General features: G+C 41.5%; 2 protein-coding genes across 8 annotated transcripts in view; one reads left to right on the forward strand and one right to left on the reverse strand.

Annotated features, from left to right (window-relative positions):
* TMEM140 (transmembrane protein 140) overlaps window positions 1-12,394 on the forward strand; it is a 115,630-nt gene extending 103,236 nt beyond the window's left edge. For all 7 annotated transcript variants that reach the window (XR_016313204.1, XR_016313207.1, XR_016313202.1 and 4 more), the window contains one exon: window positions 12,159-12,394. The gene's annotated coding sequence lies outside the window, so the exon portion shown is untranslated. The remainder of the gene's footprint in view (window positions 1-12,158) is intronic.
* WDR91 (WD repeat domain 91) overlaps window positions 12,285-18,423 on the reverse strand; it is a 78,699-nt gene continuing 72,560 nt past the window's right edge. Inside the window, exon 16 of the mRNA XM_089680651.1 lies at window positions 12,285-18,244. Coding sequence (XP_089536777.1) covers window positions 18,080-18,244 — 165 coding nt within the window. The 3' untranslated portion in view covers window positions 12,285-18,079. The remainder of the gene's footprint in view (window positions 18,245-18,423) is intronic.

Consider the following 18,423-nt stretch of genomic DNA (forward strand, 5'->3'; position numbering starts at 1 on the left):
GTGCCGCCCCCCTAAAAAGTGCCGCCCTAGGCAAACGCCTTGTTTGCCTCACGGCAAATACGCCTCTGTGTACAACACTACTCAGCTAAAAAAGATCTCTCTGATGTATTTTAAAGGGTCGTCCTCTTCATCAGATAGAGTCTCGGGCAGGGTTGTGTTTGAGGAGTCTTTAGGAGGTGACTGTGTCAATTGTGGGCTGTGGGATGCTTCTGGAGGTGTCTGAGGTTTCTCGTCTCCATCTTTGCAGGATTCTGCCTTATCCCCTTCTATAGAAGCTTCAGTTTCCCCCTCACTGCCCCGATCCTTTTTACTCTAAAGTAGAATCAGAACTACAGTTGGCATAAGGGCAGTGTGGAATTTCTTTTCTGTCTGCTATTAAACACAGTGAGTGGAATTTCTCAAAATTTGAGCAGTCAGAAACCCATCAACTTCTATCATATACAGTATTTTCAAAGCTAAAAGTGGAAGTAAAGTCTACATATAAGACTGCTTAAATCTCCTCCCTCCTCCTCTCCATGCTGTATAGTGTTGGTGCAAAAAGATGTGTGTAAATACCTTTTTTTAATCCGTTCTGGTGCAGTCACCTGATGCAGATGCTCCGGCTACCCTGTGTCATGGAGTGGCTGATGCAGGGGAGAGGAAGGATTGCTGACAGTGAAGGGGCAATGGAAACTGGTTGCTGATGTCCACCAGCAGTATACAGTAAAGGTAGGAGAAGGGGGAAGCAGCTTTTTAAGAAGTCTTATGTGTAGCCTTTACATTCACTTTAAGTCCTCATGCACACTGGACATTTTTACAGCGGCTGTTTTTGGCTTTTGACGTTTTTTTCCCCACAGCCAGTAAACCCCCCAGCATGTTTTCCTATGTGTCCATACACACATAGACTGTATACAACGTTTTTTGGCAGGGACCTTTTTTGGCTGGAGAAAAAACCCAGGACTAGTGGGTTTCTAGAGGAGTTTTTTTAGCTGTAAAAATGCTCTAAGGCTTAAAATGCGGTAAATCGCCACAAACCAGCATTTTTGGACTTTTTTTGACCAAAAACAAAAACCTATAAAAAGGCAAACGCGAAAAAAGGCGGCAAACCGCCGCTACATGCTAATACAAAAATGCTAAAAACCACTGAAAAACTAAGTTTTTAATGTGACTTTACACAGATAACGTTACCAGTTTTATCAACCAGCCCAGTGTGCACGGAGCCTAACTGAACAAGTTGAAGATAGAAGTTGACTTGATGCCATGCACAACTACTCCAGATTCTGTCTGCTCCAGTTTTATTACTTTCCTCCAGTGTATGATTCCCTAAACATCTAGAAAGAGTTCTTCATTCTATTCTTTTTTTAAGGACTAGGGATGCACCGAAATTTCGGTGGCCGAAATGTTTCGGCCGAAAACACCCCTTTACCTGAGAAACCATCGATCCCGGCGCTGGGCATAGAGATGAGTGAAGGAAAGATGGCTGCCACTCATCTCTATGCCCTTGGAGGATCAGAGCGATGTCACTTCCAATTCTGGCCATTTTGGGTTTTTTTTAAAGCACTAGATAAATGCTTTTTTTTATCCAATGCTTTACATTCTAGAGGAGAGATGTGGGGTCCTATTGACCCCATATCTCTCCATAAAGAGGACCTGTTACTAATTATTTCTATCACAAGGGATGCATGCATTTCTTGTGATAAGAATAAAAGTGATTACATTTTTTTTAAAGGGACAGTGCAACAAAAAAAAAAACATTAAATAAATAAATAAAAAAGAGTTTAAAGTGCCCCTGTCCCTGTAAACTATGTTCAAACCACACACATGAGGTATCGGCACGAACGTCGGAGCAAGAGCAATAATTCTAGCACCAGACCTCCTCTGTAACTTTACACTACTAACCTGTAGAAAGTTTGAAAACATCACCCATGGAGATTTTTAACAACCACAGGTTCACGCCATTTCACAAGCGTACTTAAAGCGTGACATGTTGGGTATCTATTTACTCGCCGTAACATCCTCTTTCATATTTTACAAAAAAATTGGGGTATATATTTTTTTTTTAATCAATGTATTTTTTTCCAAAAAATATATATTCATTTTTAAAAACTGGGCGTTTTGTTTTCCGGCCAAGTTCATTTTGAATTTTCTGTTTTGGCACCAGAATTTTCATTTTACTATTAAGGAACCTGTTCCTAAACTACTGGTATCAACAACAATCTTCAAATAGGATTATATGACAAATGACCTTGTTCTGCGCATTTAATCTCCATGTAAATATTGATGGCATTATAATATTGAACAGGACTAACACTGCTGCTGGGCACTGCCATCTTAGATGTGACATAAGCAGCCCCCAGTTGACTTCGAGCCGTCACTCAAATGATGCACTGTTGTATATCATCACTAATATTTTTTACGTTTGAGCCTCACTAAACAGCGTGTGATTTATGTGACGAGAGGTCAGAGAAGCAGAGACAGTAGTAGGAGCTCACTCACAGCAGAATGCGGAATCATGCCAGCAAAGTCACCCCTTCCACTCTGCACACATAATTACCTCCTGCTTTCTTTACATTTTCTTGTGGACTCTGCTTCAACTGGCTCCTCTGTTTTATCATTTTATGGGTGCACAGATGATAAATAGTTGATCTTGACTGAAATCATGACATTTGTAGGAAGTTGCAGGCTCCTTTTGTCTGCCTTTGTACAGTAGCGGCAAGGAGTGGGGCGATAAAGACAGGAATGGGCACTTCCAAGAAATGATCAGATTCCTGCTAAAGGGCAACAACTTAGGGGACAAAACATACATTTTTTACAGAGTGGTAAATATGAAAGTGCCTTTTGTCATGTACTGCTGCAATGCTTTCATTTAACAAATGAGGTCTGATTTTAGAGTTTCTTTAACCACTTTTTTACAAAGTGCAACTTTTTTGCAATTTTGTTTTATATTTTTCACAATCTACATTTCTTGCTGGAAATTAATTTGAAATATATATTTTCTGAAAGCAGGGGCAGTTGCAATTTCTTAATGTCACACAATAATTGGATCACCTTTTTATCAAATGCATTTTCTTTAGGAAAAAAATCTCAAATGAATTTGAGTGCAAACACAACTTTATACCCAATTTTTGTTAATTTATAAAAAAAAATGAGGTGGCTTTAGGTGAATAGATACCAAACATGCCAAATTGCATGCACGCATGAAATGGCAAAAAACTATGATACCCAAAGTTGTCCATAGGCAGTACTTTAAAAGCCTTCACAGCTTATCAGTTTAGAGTTAAGCATTAATTATGGCGCTAGGATTGCTGCTCTCACTCCAACATTCAAGATGATACTTCACGTGTGATGCAATTTATGTGTACAACTAAAGAGGAAGAGGGTCCTCCATGTCACATGACTGGCTGATGGAAATCAGGAACAAAAAGGATAACATTGTTAGGCCTCAAGGAGGTTAGGAGAGTTCATGAACGTTTGTTTTCCCTTAATAGCTAGCATTTAATAGTACTTAAAGCAGAGTTCCACCCAAAATTGGAAGCTCTGTTGCTTGTTTGCCTCCTCCACTGCCATATTTGGAACCTTTTTTTGGGGGGGGGTGGATACCTGGTTTTGACAGGTACCCGCTCCCACTTTCGGCTCAATTCGCCACAGCGAAAGCCTCGAGCAGGGGGAAATTCCAGTGGGGCTGGCCTACAGAGTCTCTCTGCCCTGACCAGAATTTGACCCCTCTGTCTATTATACCTGAGCAGCTAATCAACTCCTAAGTAACCATTAGGGTCTAGATAAAAAAAAAAAAGAAAAAAACTGATGTTCTGACTGCCTGTCGTAGTGAAATGCCAGGACAGTACATTATTATTATTATTATACAGGATTTATATAGCACCAACGGTTTGCTCAGCGCTTTACAATATACAGTCAGGTCCATAAATATTGGGACATCAACACAATTCTAACATTTTTTGGCTCTATACACCACCACAATGGATTTGAAATGAAACGAACAAGATGTGCTTTAACTGCAGACTGTCAGCTTTAATTTGAGGGTATGTACATCCAAATCAGGTGAACGGTGTAGGAATTACAACAGTTTGGATATGTGCCTCCCACTTGTTAATGGACCAAAAGTAATGGGACAATTGGCTTCTCAGCTGTTCTATGGCCAGGTGTGTGTTATTCCCTCATTATCCCAATTACAATGAGCAGATAAAAGGTCCAGAGTTCATTTCAAGTGTGCTACTTGCATTTGGAATCTGTTGCTGTCAACTCTCAAGATGAGATCCAAAGAGCTGTCAATATCAGTGAAGCAAGCCATCATTAGGCTGAAAAAACAAAACAAACCCATCAGAGAGATAGCAAAAACATTAGGCGTGGCCAAAACAACTGTTTGGAACATTCTTAAAAAGAAGGAACGCACCGGTGAGCTCAGCAACACCAAAAGACCCGGAAGACCACGGAAAACAACTGTGGTGGATGACCGAAGAATTCTTTCCCTGGTGAAGAAAACACCCTTCACAACAGTTGACCAGATCAAGAACACTCTCCAGGAGGTAGGTGTATGTGTGTCAAAGTCACCAATCAAGAGAAGACTTCACCAGAGTGAACACAGAGGGTTCACCACAAGATGTAAACCATTGGTGAGCCTCAAAAACAGGAAGGCCAGATTAGAGTTTGCCAAACGACATCTAAAAAAGCCTTCACAGTTCTGGAACAACATCCTATGGACAGATGAGACCAAGATCAACTTGTACCAGAGTGATGGGAAGAGAAGAGTATGGAGAAGGAAAGGGACTGCTCATGATCCTAAGCATACCACCTCATCAGTGAAGCATGGTGGTGGTACTGTCATGGCGTGGGCATGTATGGCTGCCAATGGAACTGGTTCTCTTGTATTTATTGATGATGTGACTGCTGACAAAAGCAGCAGGATGAATTCTGAAGTGTTTCGGGCAATATTATCTGCTCATATTCAGCCAAATGCTTCAAAACTCTTTGGACGCCGCTTCACAGTGCAGATGGACAATGACCCAAAGCATACTGCAAAAGCAACCAAAGAGTTTTTTAAGGGAAAGAAGTGGAATGTTCTGCAATGGCCAAGTCAATCACCTGACCTGAATCCGATTGAGCATGCATTTCACTTGCTGAAGACAAAACTGAAGGGAAAATGCCCCAAGAACAAGCAGGAACCAAAGACAGTTGCAGTAGAGGCCTGGCAGAGCATCACCAGGGATGAAACCCAACGTCTGGTGATGTCTATGCGTTCCAGACTTCAGGCTGTAATTGACTGCAAAGGATTTGCAACCAAGTATTAAAAAGTGAAAGTTTGATTTATGATTATTATTCTGTCCCATTACTTTTGGTCCCTTAATAAGTGGGAAGCACATATGCAAACTGTTGTAATTCCTACACCGTTCACCTGATTTGGATGTACATACCCTCAAATTAAAGCTGACAGTCTGCAGTTAAAGCACATCTTGTTCGTTTCATTTCAAATCCATTGTGGTGGTGTATAGAGCAAAAAAGGTTAGAACTGTGTCGATGTCCCAATATTTATGGACCTGACTGTAGTGGGAGACAATACAGTTCAATACAAGAGGGATTTGAGGGCCCTGCTCCTCGGAGCTTACAATCAGTACGTACGCCCCAAAATTGTTTAGGATGTAGTGTATACAGTGCTGCAGATTGAGGGGGTCAGGACAAGGTAATGCACAGATTAGCTTGCAGATTTCAGTGGTCACCTTATTGATGGTACCTGGTAGTGAGTACCTCTCTTTAAACACTGGTAGTCAATGATGCGTGCCCCCTTAAATGGTGGTGATTAATGGGGAGTGCCCCATAAATGTTCGTGGACAGTGGTGTTTTTGCCCCCATAACACGGATCAACAGTGTGCTCCTTTATGGTCAATCTGTTCCCTTGCTGCTTTGTGTCCTCTTGATGGTCACTGTGCCCCCCTTTGTGATTAGAGAGCCCTTGTTTTATTGGTGGTCAGTGGGAGCAGTTATTTACAAAGGAAGATGCAATTAGTAGCAGAGACAGAAGGGGAGGGCTGTGTTTACGATTGTTTGTTTACATGTGTAAACGCAGTGACTGATTCACATTGATCACAAGGCACAAAGCTATTCTGCCTTAGTCTGTGTATTTTGCCTTGGATCAGTACTGTCTAATGACAGCTTGAGCACAGGAATTCAAAGGGTCCATTGGCCATCTATGTTTTCTATTGAGTCTGAAAACCTGTAATTTTTTTTTTTTTTTAAACCATGGCATGATATTAAGGTGGTGAAAGTACCTGGCGATTGGTCAAGAAAATAGCAAGTCATGTCTTACCTGTACTTCCTTCTCATCTCTAGTAAACAGTTTCTTTGTATGTGCTTTGTTTTCCGTCATTCACTGTGGTAGGACACTTTTTTTTTTTGCCTTGGACTCATTGCCTTCCATTACACTAGAGCATTCGCATACAGCGATATTCAATGATTTGCAGTCTGTTACATTGCAAGTAATAAAGATGTACGCCGTAAACAGATGACATTTAGCTTGCTAAAGAACCGTGTATCATGAACTATTAATTTTTATAATATAAAAATACAATTTTCATATTTTTTAAAAGGTTAAAAAACTGTTTTATCTAAGTTATCTCTTGCGTTTTGTACCCTCCCTACTGCAAATCCATTGAGGATGCTTCCTTTTATCACTCTAACAGTTGCACTCTGACATCATTGCCATACGAATCAAGACCAGTAGTGCCGCACTGTAAGAACACCAAAGACTTTCCCTCAACCCAGTTAATGGAGAGAACAAGAGAGCTCTAGCTGCCAGGGGGGAACAAGGGATGAAGTATTACAGCTTATTCATCATCCCTCAGACTTATTATTATACAGGATTTATATAGCGCCAACAGTTTTCACAGCACATTACAATATAAAGAGAGACAGTACAGTCATTGAAGCAGTACAATACCCTAAAAACTGATTTTAAAACAGCTGGAGGAGCAGCACCCAACAAGCAGGAGGAAAGCCTGTGCCTCCTCACTGCTGGATTCTTTATAAAGATATAGGCAAAGATATAGGCAAACTCCACCTAAAATTGAAATACCACTATCGGCTAGGTCAGTGTTGCTTAACCTTTTTTCAGTCAAGGCACCCTTTACCATCCTGCACAATCTCGAGAAACCCATTACAAAATGTAAAAAAACTAAACTAATAGTTTTTCAGAACGCAGCGACATCTGTACAAGTGGTTCACCCAACATCAGAGGTGATTTATTCTTCCAAAGCAAATACACCTTTGGATACTGGTGCTGACTAGTATTCCATTGTGTCTCTTCCTCAATCAGCAAATGTAACCCCAGTTCTGATGGAGAGGGGCAAGCAAGGATGCTGTGCAGGTGCCTGATATCCTTCCCATCAACTGATACATCATTGTTTTTTATGTCCGCGGATAGAAAGTTGTAATGGTGCACAATGAAAACCTGGGCTTTATTAAACTAAAAGGCAGGCTTGATCCACCTGCTGGCTTGTATACAGTTTTTGCACAATTTTTAGACATCTTGCTAAGGCACCCTTGAAGACATCCTGGTTGAAAAAGGTTGGGCTACTGTATGTACACACTTGTGCAGGTTGGGAATGCTCGCAAAATCACATACGTTATGTGTTCCTGGCCTGAAGATGCTGCTCTTTAGCACCCCTATGCATTGGCAAACACGGCACGTTTTCATGCACACCAAATCGCATTTCGTAAGAGGACAGCAGCCTATTCAAATTAATGGGCTGCTGTACCCGCGACGAGGCGCATGCAAACACGCCACACAAATGTGAACCACTTTCCCACCACCCTATAGCAGAAGGACTGTTACAGTGTGGCAGGGCTGCACAAAATCATGTATATATAGGGTAGGGGGTGCACACCACTCTTGGTGGCTAGGGATATCAATCACCGGGTAGTACATACAATGATCATAAAATGAACAAAAATTCAGCGCTCACATGATATGGAATGGGATGGTGACATAGGACACAGTGGAGGGAAAATAGGGAACCTACTGAGCACAGAAATTAATGAGGATTCATTGGGTGGAATGGTCCATAGGATGGACAATAGGAAGAAGAGGCAGACCACAGAGCTGAAGCACCTGTATGGGAGCCTGCAAGTCTGGTCAGAGATGATGGAGATCCTATGAGACCAAAGAGGTGGCAGGATGAACTCAGTGGGTGCGTCCTGGGGTGGATGATGGAAGAAGGGATGGACCGGAAGGCAAACACTTGGGAAGGGATCGGCAGCTCCTCGTCAAGGATGTGGGGAATCCCTTGAAGATATGCAAAAGAAAAGGAGGTCGCCAGGTAAGGAGGAGTAAATTCAATGAACAAGGTAAATAGAAGACTCACATCTGGGATTCCTCTAGTCAGCATGTGGAGTGGAAGGACCAGCAGAGGAGTGGGATGGTAGTGCAATCAGGTGGATGGAACGGTGACAGCCGTGGGACCATGCAGGGAGCCGCTCGTAACTCGGTGATATGTGTTCAAAGTTCCCACTGCAGTTAGAGCCTGGCAAAGCATCAGAAAGGAGGAAACCCAGTCTTTGGTAATGTCCATGGGTTCCAGACTTCAGGCAGTCATTGCCAGTAAAGGATTCTCAACAAAATATTAAAAATGAACATTTTATTTAGGATTATATTCAATTGTCCAATTACTTTTGGTCCCTTGAAAAAGGGGGGAGGGCTACTCTTAAGAGCTGTAATTCCTAAACCCTTCCTCCAATTTGGATGTACATACCCTCAAATTAAACTTGAGAGTGTGCACTTTCAGCCCATATCCATTATATAACTATAGCTTGAATAGGTTTTGGTAAAAACCTGAAAAAAAAACTAAAACTGTGCCTGTGTCCAAATATATATGGACCTAACTATATTTTCCGCACTGTACGCAGGTTCTTGCTGGCAGAGCTCGTAGAAGATCCTGTGTAAATTACGCAGGAGTCCTTGCGTTTAGACACTTTCACATGTATACAAGTCTACTTTCATTTCAATGAACGAATACACATACTCATTTTTGCACACATATGCAGCTGTGTGTGGACTCATTGGTTACAATCGCTCTGTGTTTATAGGTCCACAAAACTATCCTCTGTATGCATCTAAACGCAGCGATTTTTCTGCCCATGTTCATGAGCCCGTAGCCCTGATTCAAATTATATCCAACTTTGAAACTGTGTGACTTCACCTGAAGTCACACGATCTTAAAGCTACACGTCAGTGCGACTTGACGGACATCTGTGCGACTTCATGCACAGATGTCTATGCAAGTCGCACCTGAAATCGCCAAAAATAGTGCAGAAACTACTTTCAAAAATGTTTTTTGAGCAGTTCTATTGCAGACAATAGGGTGCAACTTGTCATGCAATTTGAAACTCAAATCGCATGACAAGTCATACCAGTGTGAACCAGGGCTCAAAGCAGTAATAAATGCCTTTTGCAGATTTATACCTACAGGTAAACCTTTAACCATTTGACTGCACACCACCAATGTACTGCAGATGGGCGGCCGCTGTAGGCAAAGCAGCGTGCCCATACATCACTGCTTACGTCCAGGTTTAGGATGCCCCGCCTGGCACCCACTGTGATTGTATACAGCGGGAGTCTGTCAGCAAGTCCCAGCCAATGATTCACGGCCAGGACCTGCTGATCCACTGTGTGCAATCACAGCCCAGAGAACTGTATTGCTAAACAACACAGAGCTCTGTATAGAGGCGGCAGTAGTCTGTCAGTTGAGAGATATAGTAGTAACAGCAGCATACTTTACACATACTGTAGATAGGCATACATTTACCCCTTGATCGCCATAGATGTTAACCCTTTCCCAGCCAGTGTCATTAATAAAATGACAGTGTATAGTATTCTCACTGATGAATGTATTAAAGCCACTGGTGATGTCAGTGGCAGTTAGTCAGTTCCCCCCATTGTCAGTGTTAGATTGCCCGCCACACTATCACAGTCCTATTATAAGTCACTGATTGCCACCATCAGTAGCAGAATAAAAAAAATGAACAAATTAAAAATTCCAGTATATATACCATAGTTTGTAGGTGCTATAACTGTCATGAAAACCGATCAATATACACTTATTGCGATTTTATCTTTATCAAAAACATGTAGCAGAATACATTTTGGCAAAAATGTATGAAGAAATTTGATTTTTTGTTTTTAATTTATTGGATATATTTTCTACCAGAAAGTAATTTTTTTTCCCAAAAATATTTAGTCTTTTTTCCTATAGATCGTAAAAAGTAAAAAAAAATAGTGGTGATTAAATACCACCAGAAGAAAGCTCTATTTGTGTGAAAACAATTATCAATTTATAGTTTGGGTACAGTGTTGCATGACCGCATAATTACTAATTAAATTAGCGTCGTGCCAAATAGCAAAAAAATTGCCTGGTCATGAAGGGGGTAAAACCCCCGCCACACGCTAAGATTGCACACATCGTGCATGGTTTAGGAAATATTTACTTTAGCAGTGCCGGTGATGTTACCGACACATGTGCACTGCATTCTCCCAGTCACTGAGAGAGCTGTGCTATGGGAGCGACATCATCGCAGCTCGGCCATTCAAACGGCTGTGAACCCGGAAGAGCGGGTGAAGATGAAAGCCCTGTCAGCAGTGACAACAGATCATGGAGGGCTTCCTTTTCAGATAAGCCTTTCATAATGTGCTAGTATGTGATACATATTAGCACATTATGCTTCTAACTTGCAGGGAGATTTTCTTTTTCTTTTTTGCAGTTTACTACCACTTGAAGCTGAATTCCAGGTATGGATTGTGTAGCATAGATAAAACAGTCTAGCTTGGACCAAAGTGTGCATATGTCATACCTATGGGATCCACAAAGAAGCTGGAAATCACTGTAGTAGTGTCTGCTGCTCAGTAAGTTATCCTCCATGGGTGCAATGTGTGTGCTGCACAAGGGCCCCAAGGGGAGGGGTGCCCACTGTGCCCTCACACGTTGCACAACAATAGAGAAATGCTGTTCTGTTCTCTGTCTTTGCTATAGTGGAGATTGTTGAGTGATGAAGATCCCTCTGTCCAGTGCTTGTGATGGGAGAAGAGATCTGGTGGCAGTCTAATGCTGGGGGGGCAGGGCCCTGTTTCCAGGGGGAAGACTGATTGGTCACTGCTGAGGCTAATCACAGCCTTGCTAGCCCCTCCTAACAGTACCAAAGAAAGGTGGAAGAGAGTCCAGAATAGACAGCAGGAACCAAACCAAGGATGGTGGTAAGGTGTTCAGGGGAGGGCTGTGTGGGATAAAAGGTCACTTACTCCTGACCTCTATGTCATCTACTGCTGATCTCTGTCACTTACCCCTGCACCCCACCTCACTTACTACTGTCTTCTGAATCCCTTACTCCTGATCCCTGAACTCTGCGTCATCTACCACTGATCTCTGAACTCTAGATCACTTACTCCTGATCTTGGCGTCACTTACCAATAACCTCTGATTTCTGTGTAAATTACTCCTGACCTCTGCATCATCTACTACTGATCTCTGAACTGTGTGTCAATTACTACTTACCCCTGAACTTAACATCACTTATGTCCTCTGAACTCTGTCACTTACTCCTGACCCTACTACAGATCTCTGCATCACTTGACACCTGGATTCCTGACCTCTGATTCACTTACTCCTGCACTCTGCATCATCTACTATTGATCTCTAAATCACCAATGCCTGACCTCTGCCTCACTTACTACTGAACCTCTGCATCACTTACTACTGAACCTTAGCAATTTGCTTCCCTTTATACCACGGTCAACTTTCTGCGCAATGAACACTACTCCTAAATTTCACCACGGTATTCTGTGCACGTCACATTTTCTCTTTCTCAGACAGGAGGGCCCAACATATTATCTTGCCCACAGGCCCACTGCTTTTTGTCAGGTCCCATGCCCTGCTGCATAGTGAACACAGAGCTTCACATGCTTGGTGAGTACCATGCATTGGGAGCCTTTTTTTAAGGCAACACATACTGTTAGTGTGACAAGTTCACCACTGTATGTACCCTCTAAGTAAGGAAGTGGAAAAATATCCTCTACTGACAGGATCAACAGGTAATAACATTATGTTATGGTGGGGGAAGGGAAACAAAAACTGCTGTGTTAGTGTTTGCATAATATGTGTAATTTTTTTAATCTTTCCCAGAGTTCCACTTTAAGTTACATGTAATGCAAAGAACAGATGGAACTGAACACAGGACCCAGCATTGCAACATGACAATGGTAACTATTCAGCCATTATGCTACCCCAAGAAAGGATCAGACTCATCTGTACTGGCTAGGAAACAGCAAAGTTTAATTTACAATTAGTTTATGTAAGTGCTAAACATTTTCAGTTCATGGCGTGGGAAAAAAAATTAAAGAAAAATGTTAAATAAAACACTTTTATGAAGAATTTTTAAAAAGTAACAAATAAAATTCTATACATATATTGCAATTCATGAAGGTGGAAGAAAATAGTTCCAGCAAAAGCCGTGGAACTAAAAGGCCCAGCATGTCAAGCATGATGGCACCACCCATTTAGAATGAACACTATTCAAAAAGCAAAATACCATTGCCTGGATGGTATTAACACTTTCTAACACTCTTTTTTGTCTTCTGTGCTGCAAACCTGGCACCTTTTTTCTATTTTACCAGAGGAAGAAAAGCACCATTTCAGTTGCTTAAAAGGGGCTCTCCACTATAAATGATGGGGGGAGACAGTACTATGTATTTACATGGAAAAAATACCCTTCTTTCTGCTACACACAATAGCAACCGTTGAATCCTTGTGTAGGCTGGGGAAAATATCGCGTTATGACTGACAGTGTCAATACATGCACCCAGCCAGTACCCATCAGATGCCATGAGTCTTGCTGGACATTGGGTAGGGGCAGGTTATTTCTCCATTGAAGCTAATGTGCTGTTAAAGCGCATCTAAAGTCAGAACTTTTTATTTTTATTATTCATTTGTGGAGGCACCTGTCACATTAGTATTTCTTTCATATATTTCAAATAGAGGTTCACCCTCTCCATTTGTCCAGAAAACCTGTCACAGACACAATTTATGGGAAATTCAAAACATTTATAGATGTCACCATAACAGGGATACAGAGGGAATCTTCCAATGGGGGCAGATGATCCTTTATGACAAAGAGAAATAATTCTTATATGCAATACTAATGGTTAAAATTACAATATTAAGTGCTTATATGCTAATGTTAGGCTATTTATACAACAGGTTCTCCTTGGTAGAAATTACTGTGAGATGTTTTAGATCATACCTGTCAAATGTCCTTGTCTTGTCAGGATCTCCACACATTGAAACCTAACTCCAGGTTTCATTTAACCTTTAATAATTTGTTCGGACCAGGATGTCAGCACTAAACAGTCTATAGCATCAGCTACATACAGTATACAGCATTGTGTACCTGTAGTGGTAACTGGCACTTTCCATTCCTGAAACAAACTATTTAAGGTTAAATGAAACCTAGAGTTAGGATTTAAAGTGGTATTAAACCCAAATGTAATATATTGCAGTCTGTCAATCATTTTATGTGGTGGCTGCATTAGTTTTCTTTTTCCTAGGCTTCTTTATGTTTGCACCTGATGATCTGGCCAATAACATACCTCCTGTATTAGAGTGCCTCTACTATGGATGAAGGAGTACAGGGGGCACCTCTGGACAGCAGCATTGTCAATATGAGGGAAAGGAAGTATGAGATGGGCTAGACAATTTAGATACACTAATAAAATTGAAGCCAAACTAAAGCCAAATCCCCTTTCAGACTCCGTCCCGATCAGTAGGGGATCCGCTCACAGATCCCTTGCAGATCGGAGCAGAGCAGTCACGTGACATCGTCCATGTCCGCCAAGTTACTGCAGAGTGGACAAAGACAGAGCCCACTCTGCTCTATGGGTGGCCAGATGTAAGCAGACTCTGCTCTCTGTTTACACCTGCCTACCCTCTGATCTGCCTACACAAGAGGACGGATCCCTTTTTCTTTTTTTTTTTTTTTTTTTTTTTTAGCAGACTGGATCAGACACACATATTGGCAGATGTAATCAGAAACAAATCCATTTACACCCACCTGTCCAAGAGAGTTAAAGTACCATCAGATCAGGTCTGCATGACAATCTGACAGGCAAACCTGATATGACCCACCATGTAAAATGGACCTTACACTTTATAAACAGTTACAGTAAACGTTTTTTTTTTTTCTTTTGGGATAATCGTTTTACATAAATGAAAGATGATTGTAAGCAGCCCTGTCAGTGCTAAATGGTTTGTTTCAGCCCTGTAACTGTTAAGATCTTCAAGAGAGCTTGTTCTTTTGGAAAACAATAGACTTGCTTACTTATAAATGTTGGCTGTTGGGTTTAATACCTCTTTAGCACCTTTACCCCACAGTAATCCATAAGTTATGGCAGCAAACAGCTGAGCTTTAACACAAACATGCTGCACATTTGCTTCAATGGGCAAGCAATGTTTTATGTTCTGGGAGAGCGCTCCTTGCATGCTTCTAGCACAAAGACCAAGGTGCTGAAAACAGATCTCGGTCCTGAGTAAACATCGGTAGCAGGCGGACCAGCTTCTAATCATGTGACCATTGCGACAGCCAATTACAGGGATCACATGATCGCTGATCCTTCAGGCACCCCTGGGTGTTAAAAACTTTCAAAGGCAATGCCAGGGCGGGTGGGAAGGGGTTAATTTCTCCACTTCATAATCCTTACTTTTACTTTGTAACTTTTCTAAAGAAATGTTTAAAACATTTCACCAAATAAAGAGGATTGTTGTGTCCTTTATAAGTTATGTGTCCCAGTAAGTAGGTTTCATCTTCTGTTCTGTAGACCCCACAGAAAGTTACAGTAAATCAAAAGCTAAGGAGATGATTTATTTTCACTTCCTGTTGGGTTTCCAGAGCAGGAAGTGAAAGCTCCTTACTGTGATACAATCACTAAAAAAGATTTCTTTCCTGGTTAAAAAACGTAAAAAAGAAAAAAGCTTTAGATATACTTTAAGTTTTTTGATGGTCAAAATGCCTTTTTTTGCCTATAAGGCAGTGAAAACAGCTGTGGTGATGTTCAGTGGCTGCCATTAGTCTTCTGAGCCCTTTAACTAAAGGAGTCACAATGATTTGATGAATTCTTATTGGCTGAGAGGTCTTGCGGAATTTGCATATCAAAATTACTCTATATACTCCTTCACTCAGTAAGACTGACGGAATGTCTATAGGCAGTGACACCAGTTCTTCCATTTAGCAGATGGAGCAGGGAAAGAAGTCTGTGTTGGTGTATGGGGGTGTAAAATCTAGCTTGAAATGGAAACCGCTATAGAAAATACATAAAAGTCAGTAGAGGCAAAACACACTTTGGAAGAACACCTTCTACAAGCACTTTACTTAAAGCCTAAATTCAGGTTTATTTTCACTCCAAACTGGCCCAAATTAACTAAATTTCCATATCTAAGTGATGCAGCCACTGTCAGCTCAGTATCATCAGCCACATACAGTATGCAGCGCTGTGTTCTGACAGCAGTATGGGGACTTCCCATCTGCTGCCAGAAAAAAATTGAGTTGGGCTGAGTAATTCTCAGCTTATCATAGAAAGCCTTGTATTTTTATGAATGACTCAAGGCTTATTTTGATTGGTTGAGGAGAAAATTATGTTGTCATCCACCTGCCACTCCACCTCAACTACTCGGAGGGAGCCTAGTAATGTGTTAAAAAGTCCTCACACTGAGGAAGACAGGGGGGCACAACTGACAAGGTCTGCTACTGACTGCTTAATATCAGAGCACTGGACTGCACAAACATATTTAGATAGCCTACACCAGCCTCTCAACCAGGGTGTTCAAGCACCCTGGGGTACCTTGAGGTTTCTTCGGGGGTGCCTTGGCAAAATGTCTATAAATTGCTCAATATTTGTACACAAGTCAGCGGGTGGAACAATCCTGCCTTTTAGTTACACAAAGCCACAGGTTTTCATTGTACACAGTTACGACCTTCTAGCCGCCAGCATCCTGACAACCAATTAAATCATCAGTTGATAAGGAGGATGTCAGTTGCCTGCACAGCATCCTAGTTTGACCCTCCCCTGCCCCTCTCCATCAGTGTGGGGGTCACATCAGCTCAGTGATGGAGAAGAACTGAGGGAGAAGAGAAACACTGGAATAATAGTCAGTACCAGTGTGCAATTGTGTGTTTGCTGTGGAAGAATAAATCACCTCTAATGTTGGGTGTCCTACATGTGTGGATGTTGCTGCGTTATAGAAAACTATTGAAATAGTTTTTCACATTTTAGAATGGGGTGCCTAGGGACTATCCATAATTTTAAAGGGTGCCTCAGGACTATCCATAATTTTAAAGGGTGCCTTGACTGAAAAAAGGTTGAGAAATACTGACCTACACAACTGGAGTAAAAAGGAACTGAAATGTAGGACTACGAAAATAGAGGCCGTGAGAGATGCAAAGCTTGCAAGTAAAAAAAACAAGCCTGCTACACCATGTTTAATAATTTTCACTTTCCAGGTTCCATTTAAAGCAAGACCATCATTTGCATGTGTAAGAAACTGCTATAACTTAGCAGGCTTGTCATTATTCATGTACTGGTCTCTGTATACAAGTTTCCATTCTCCAACTTAAGCACCCTTGCACATCCACTGACCAATGTGGGCACCCCAATGACCTCATAAGTGGTGCATTGCAGGATGTGGGCACAGGAAGGAAGGAAACCCATACCGAAAGAAATACAGAGCAACTCTCCCTCATGTCTCCTGACAAATGCTGGTTGCCTGCCTGCCTGTCACACTTACTTCCATACAAGTATGCAGATCAGTAGTTGTGACCTCACTGAATTTGGTCATACTGGTTGCAGACCAGTGACCCAGTACTGGAACCAGAGAGGGCCAGGTAAGTAGCATTTTCTGATGGAGTTCAGAAATGGTAGTTTACACTTAACTTGAAGTACAGGCTCTCAATTTAAGAGCATCTGTCTTCCTAAACACAGAGGAGTACAAGAAACCTCAGCAATGCAAATTATGTCAGAGCAGCAAAAAGGTAACTGGTCACTACTGGATATTGCACATTTCTCTTCGCCTTGCTCAAAAAAAAGACTATCCATCCTCTGGGAGATTGTAATGATATTAAAGTGCCTTGTTGTGGCAGAACTGGTGACAAGTGTTTCTGCTGATTGGCCCATTGAAAGCATTGGGGCAGAAGGGGGCAGTAATTATGTCTTATATTCACATTAGTGATGCAGAATATTGCACCTGTCACATTTGTTGGCTCTTCATTAATCATATCCCAATGAAGGGATGTTTCTTCACATACACCTCCACTTAAAAACAAAAACTGGTCACCTTTTAATGGTTAACTGGGCTGAGACCTTTTTCAGAAAGATTCCTGACTCTGCCCTCTTTCTGCAGCCAGCTAAAGAAGTCACATGCCTCCCACTGCACTCTCCATAGTAGAGATAAATTCAGCAAGCTCGTAATGCTACATAGGGAGCGAAGCTGAGAACCGACTAGTGAGCTGAAGGAAACTAGACCAGCCTTCCCCAAGGCTGAAATACCATAACCACAATGGTGGTTTTATTCTATAAAGTACCCACTGACCAAAGAGCCACCAAATTATGGGAGTTTTTGTTCATAAATAAGACACTGTGTGAATTGGTAGTCTGAAACCCATTGAAGTTAGCTAAAAGATAGAAGTTGTGTTAGACCTGAAGAAAGAAAAATGCTTTAAAAAAAAAAAAAAAAAAAAAAAAACACAACTGTTCTTTTGGCCTATAGTAACCAATCATATTGTCCCTTTCAAATTATTATTACAAAAGGGTAGAAAAGGTGATTGGTTGCTACAGGGAGCAAGTACAGTCTTTTTCTGAAGCTTTGATTCACAAAGTCCAATAATACTGGTGAATTTCTGCTCATGCTGGAATGTCTGGCGGCCAGATCTGTGCTGCTACATTTAATGTGTAGAGAGATGTCCACAAGTCCAAAAGTTTCTGCTCTCTAAGCTAGGATGCCGGCTAAGTTTCAACAAGCTTCCTCGGATATATAACACGAAAAAGGTCGGAGATGCCGAGTTAAGCTTTCTGAGCCAGTAAAGTGGTCAGTCTGATTTTCCCATCCATTGAGGCTGTTAGGCATGTGCCACATTCCACTGCCGTGCTCCAGTCCACCGTCACAACAGGGGCCCTGTGTCCGCCCAGAGACAGGCAGTTCTCTAATGTACTACCGTCACTGTTAAGCTGCAGCAGAATGAAAATAAATGACAAGAATTAGTTTCCGATTTACCTGCTTAAATTTCATACTTTTTATCCTAAAAGTGGACTGTTAAGGAGCTTTACAATTCACATGCATAATAAAACACAATTCTGACATTTCACAGTATCAATACAGGTGTACCTCAGTTTACAAACGTCTCGGT

This window comes from Staurois parvus, unplaced genomic scaffold (assembly GCF_062004578.1).
Source record: "Staurois parvus isolate SC_StPar_1 unplaced genomic scaffold, SC_StPar_1.0 ptg000249l, whole genome shotgun sequence".
Taxonomy (NCBI): Eukaryota; Metazoa; Chordata; class Amphibia; order Anura; family Ranidae; genus Staurois; species Staurois parvus.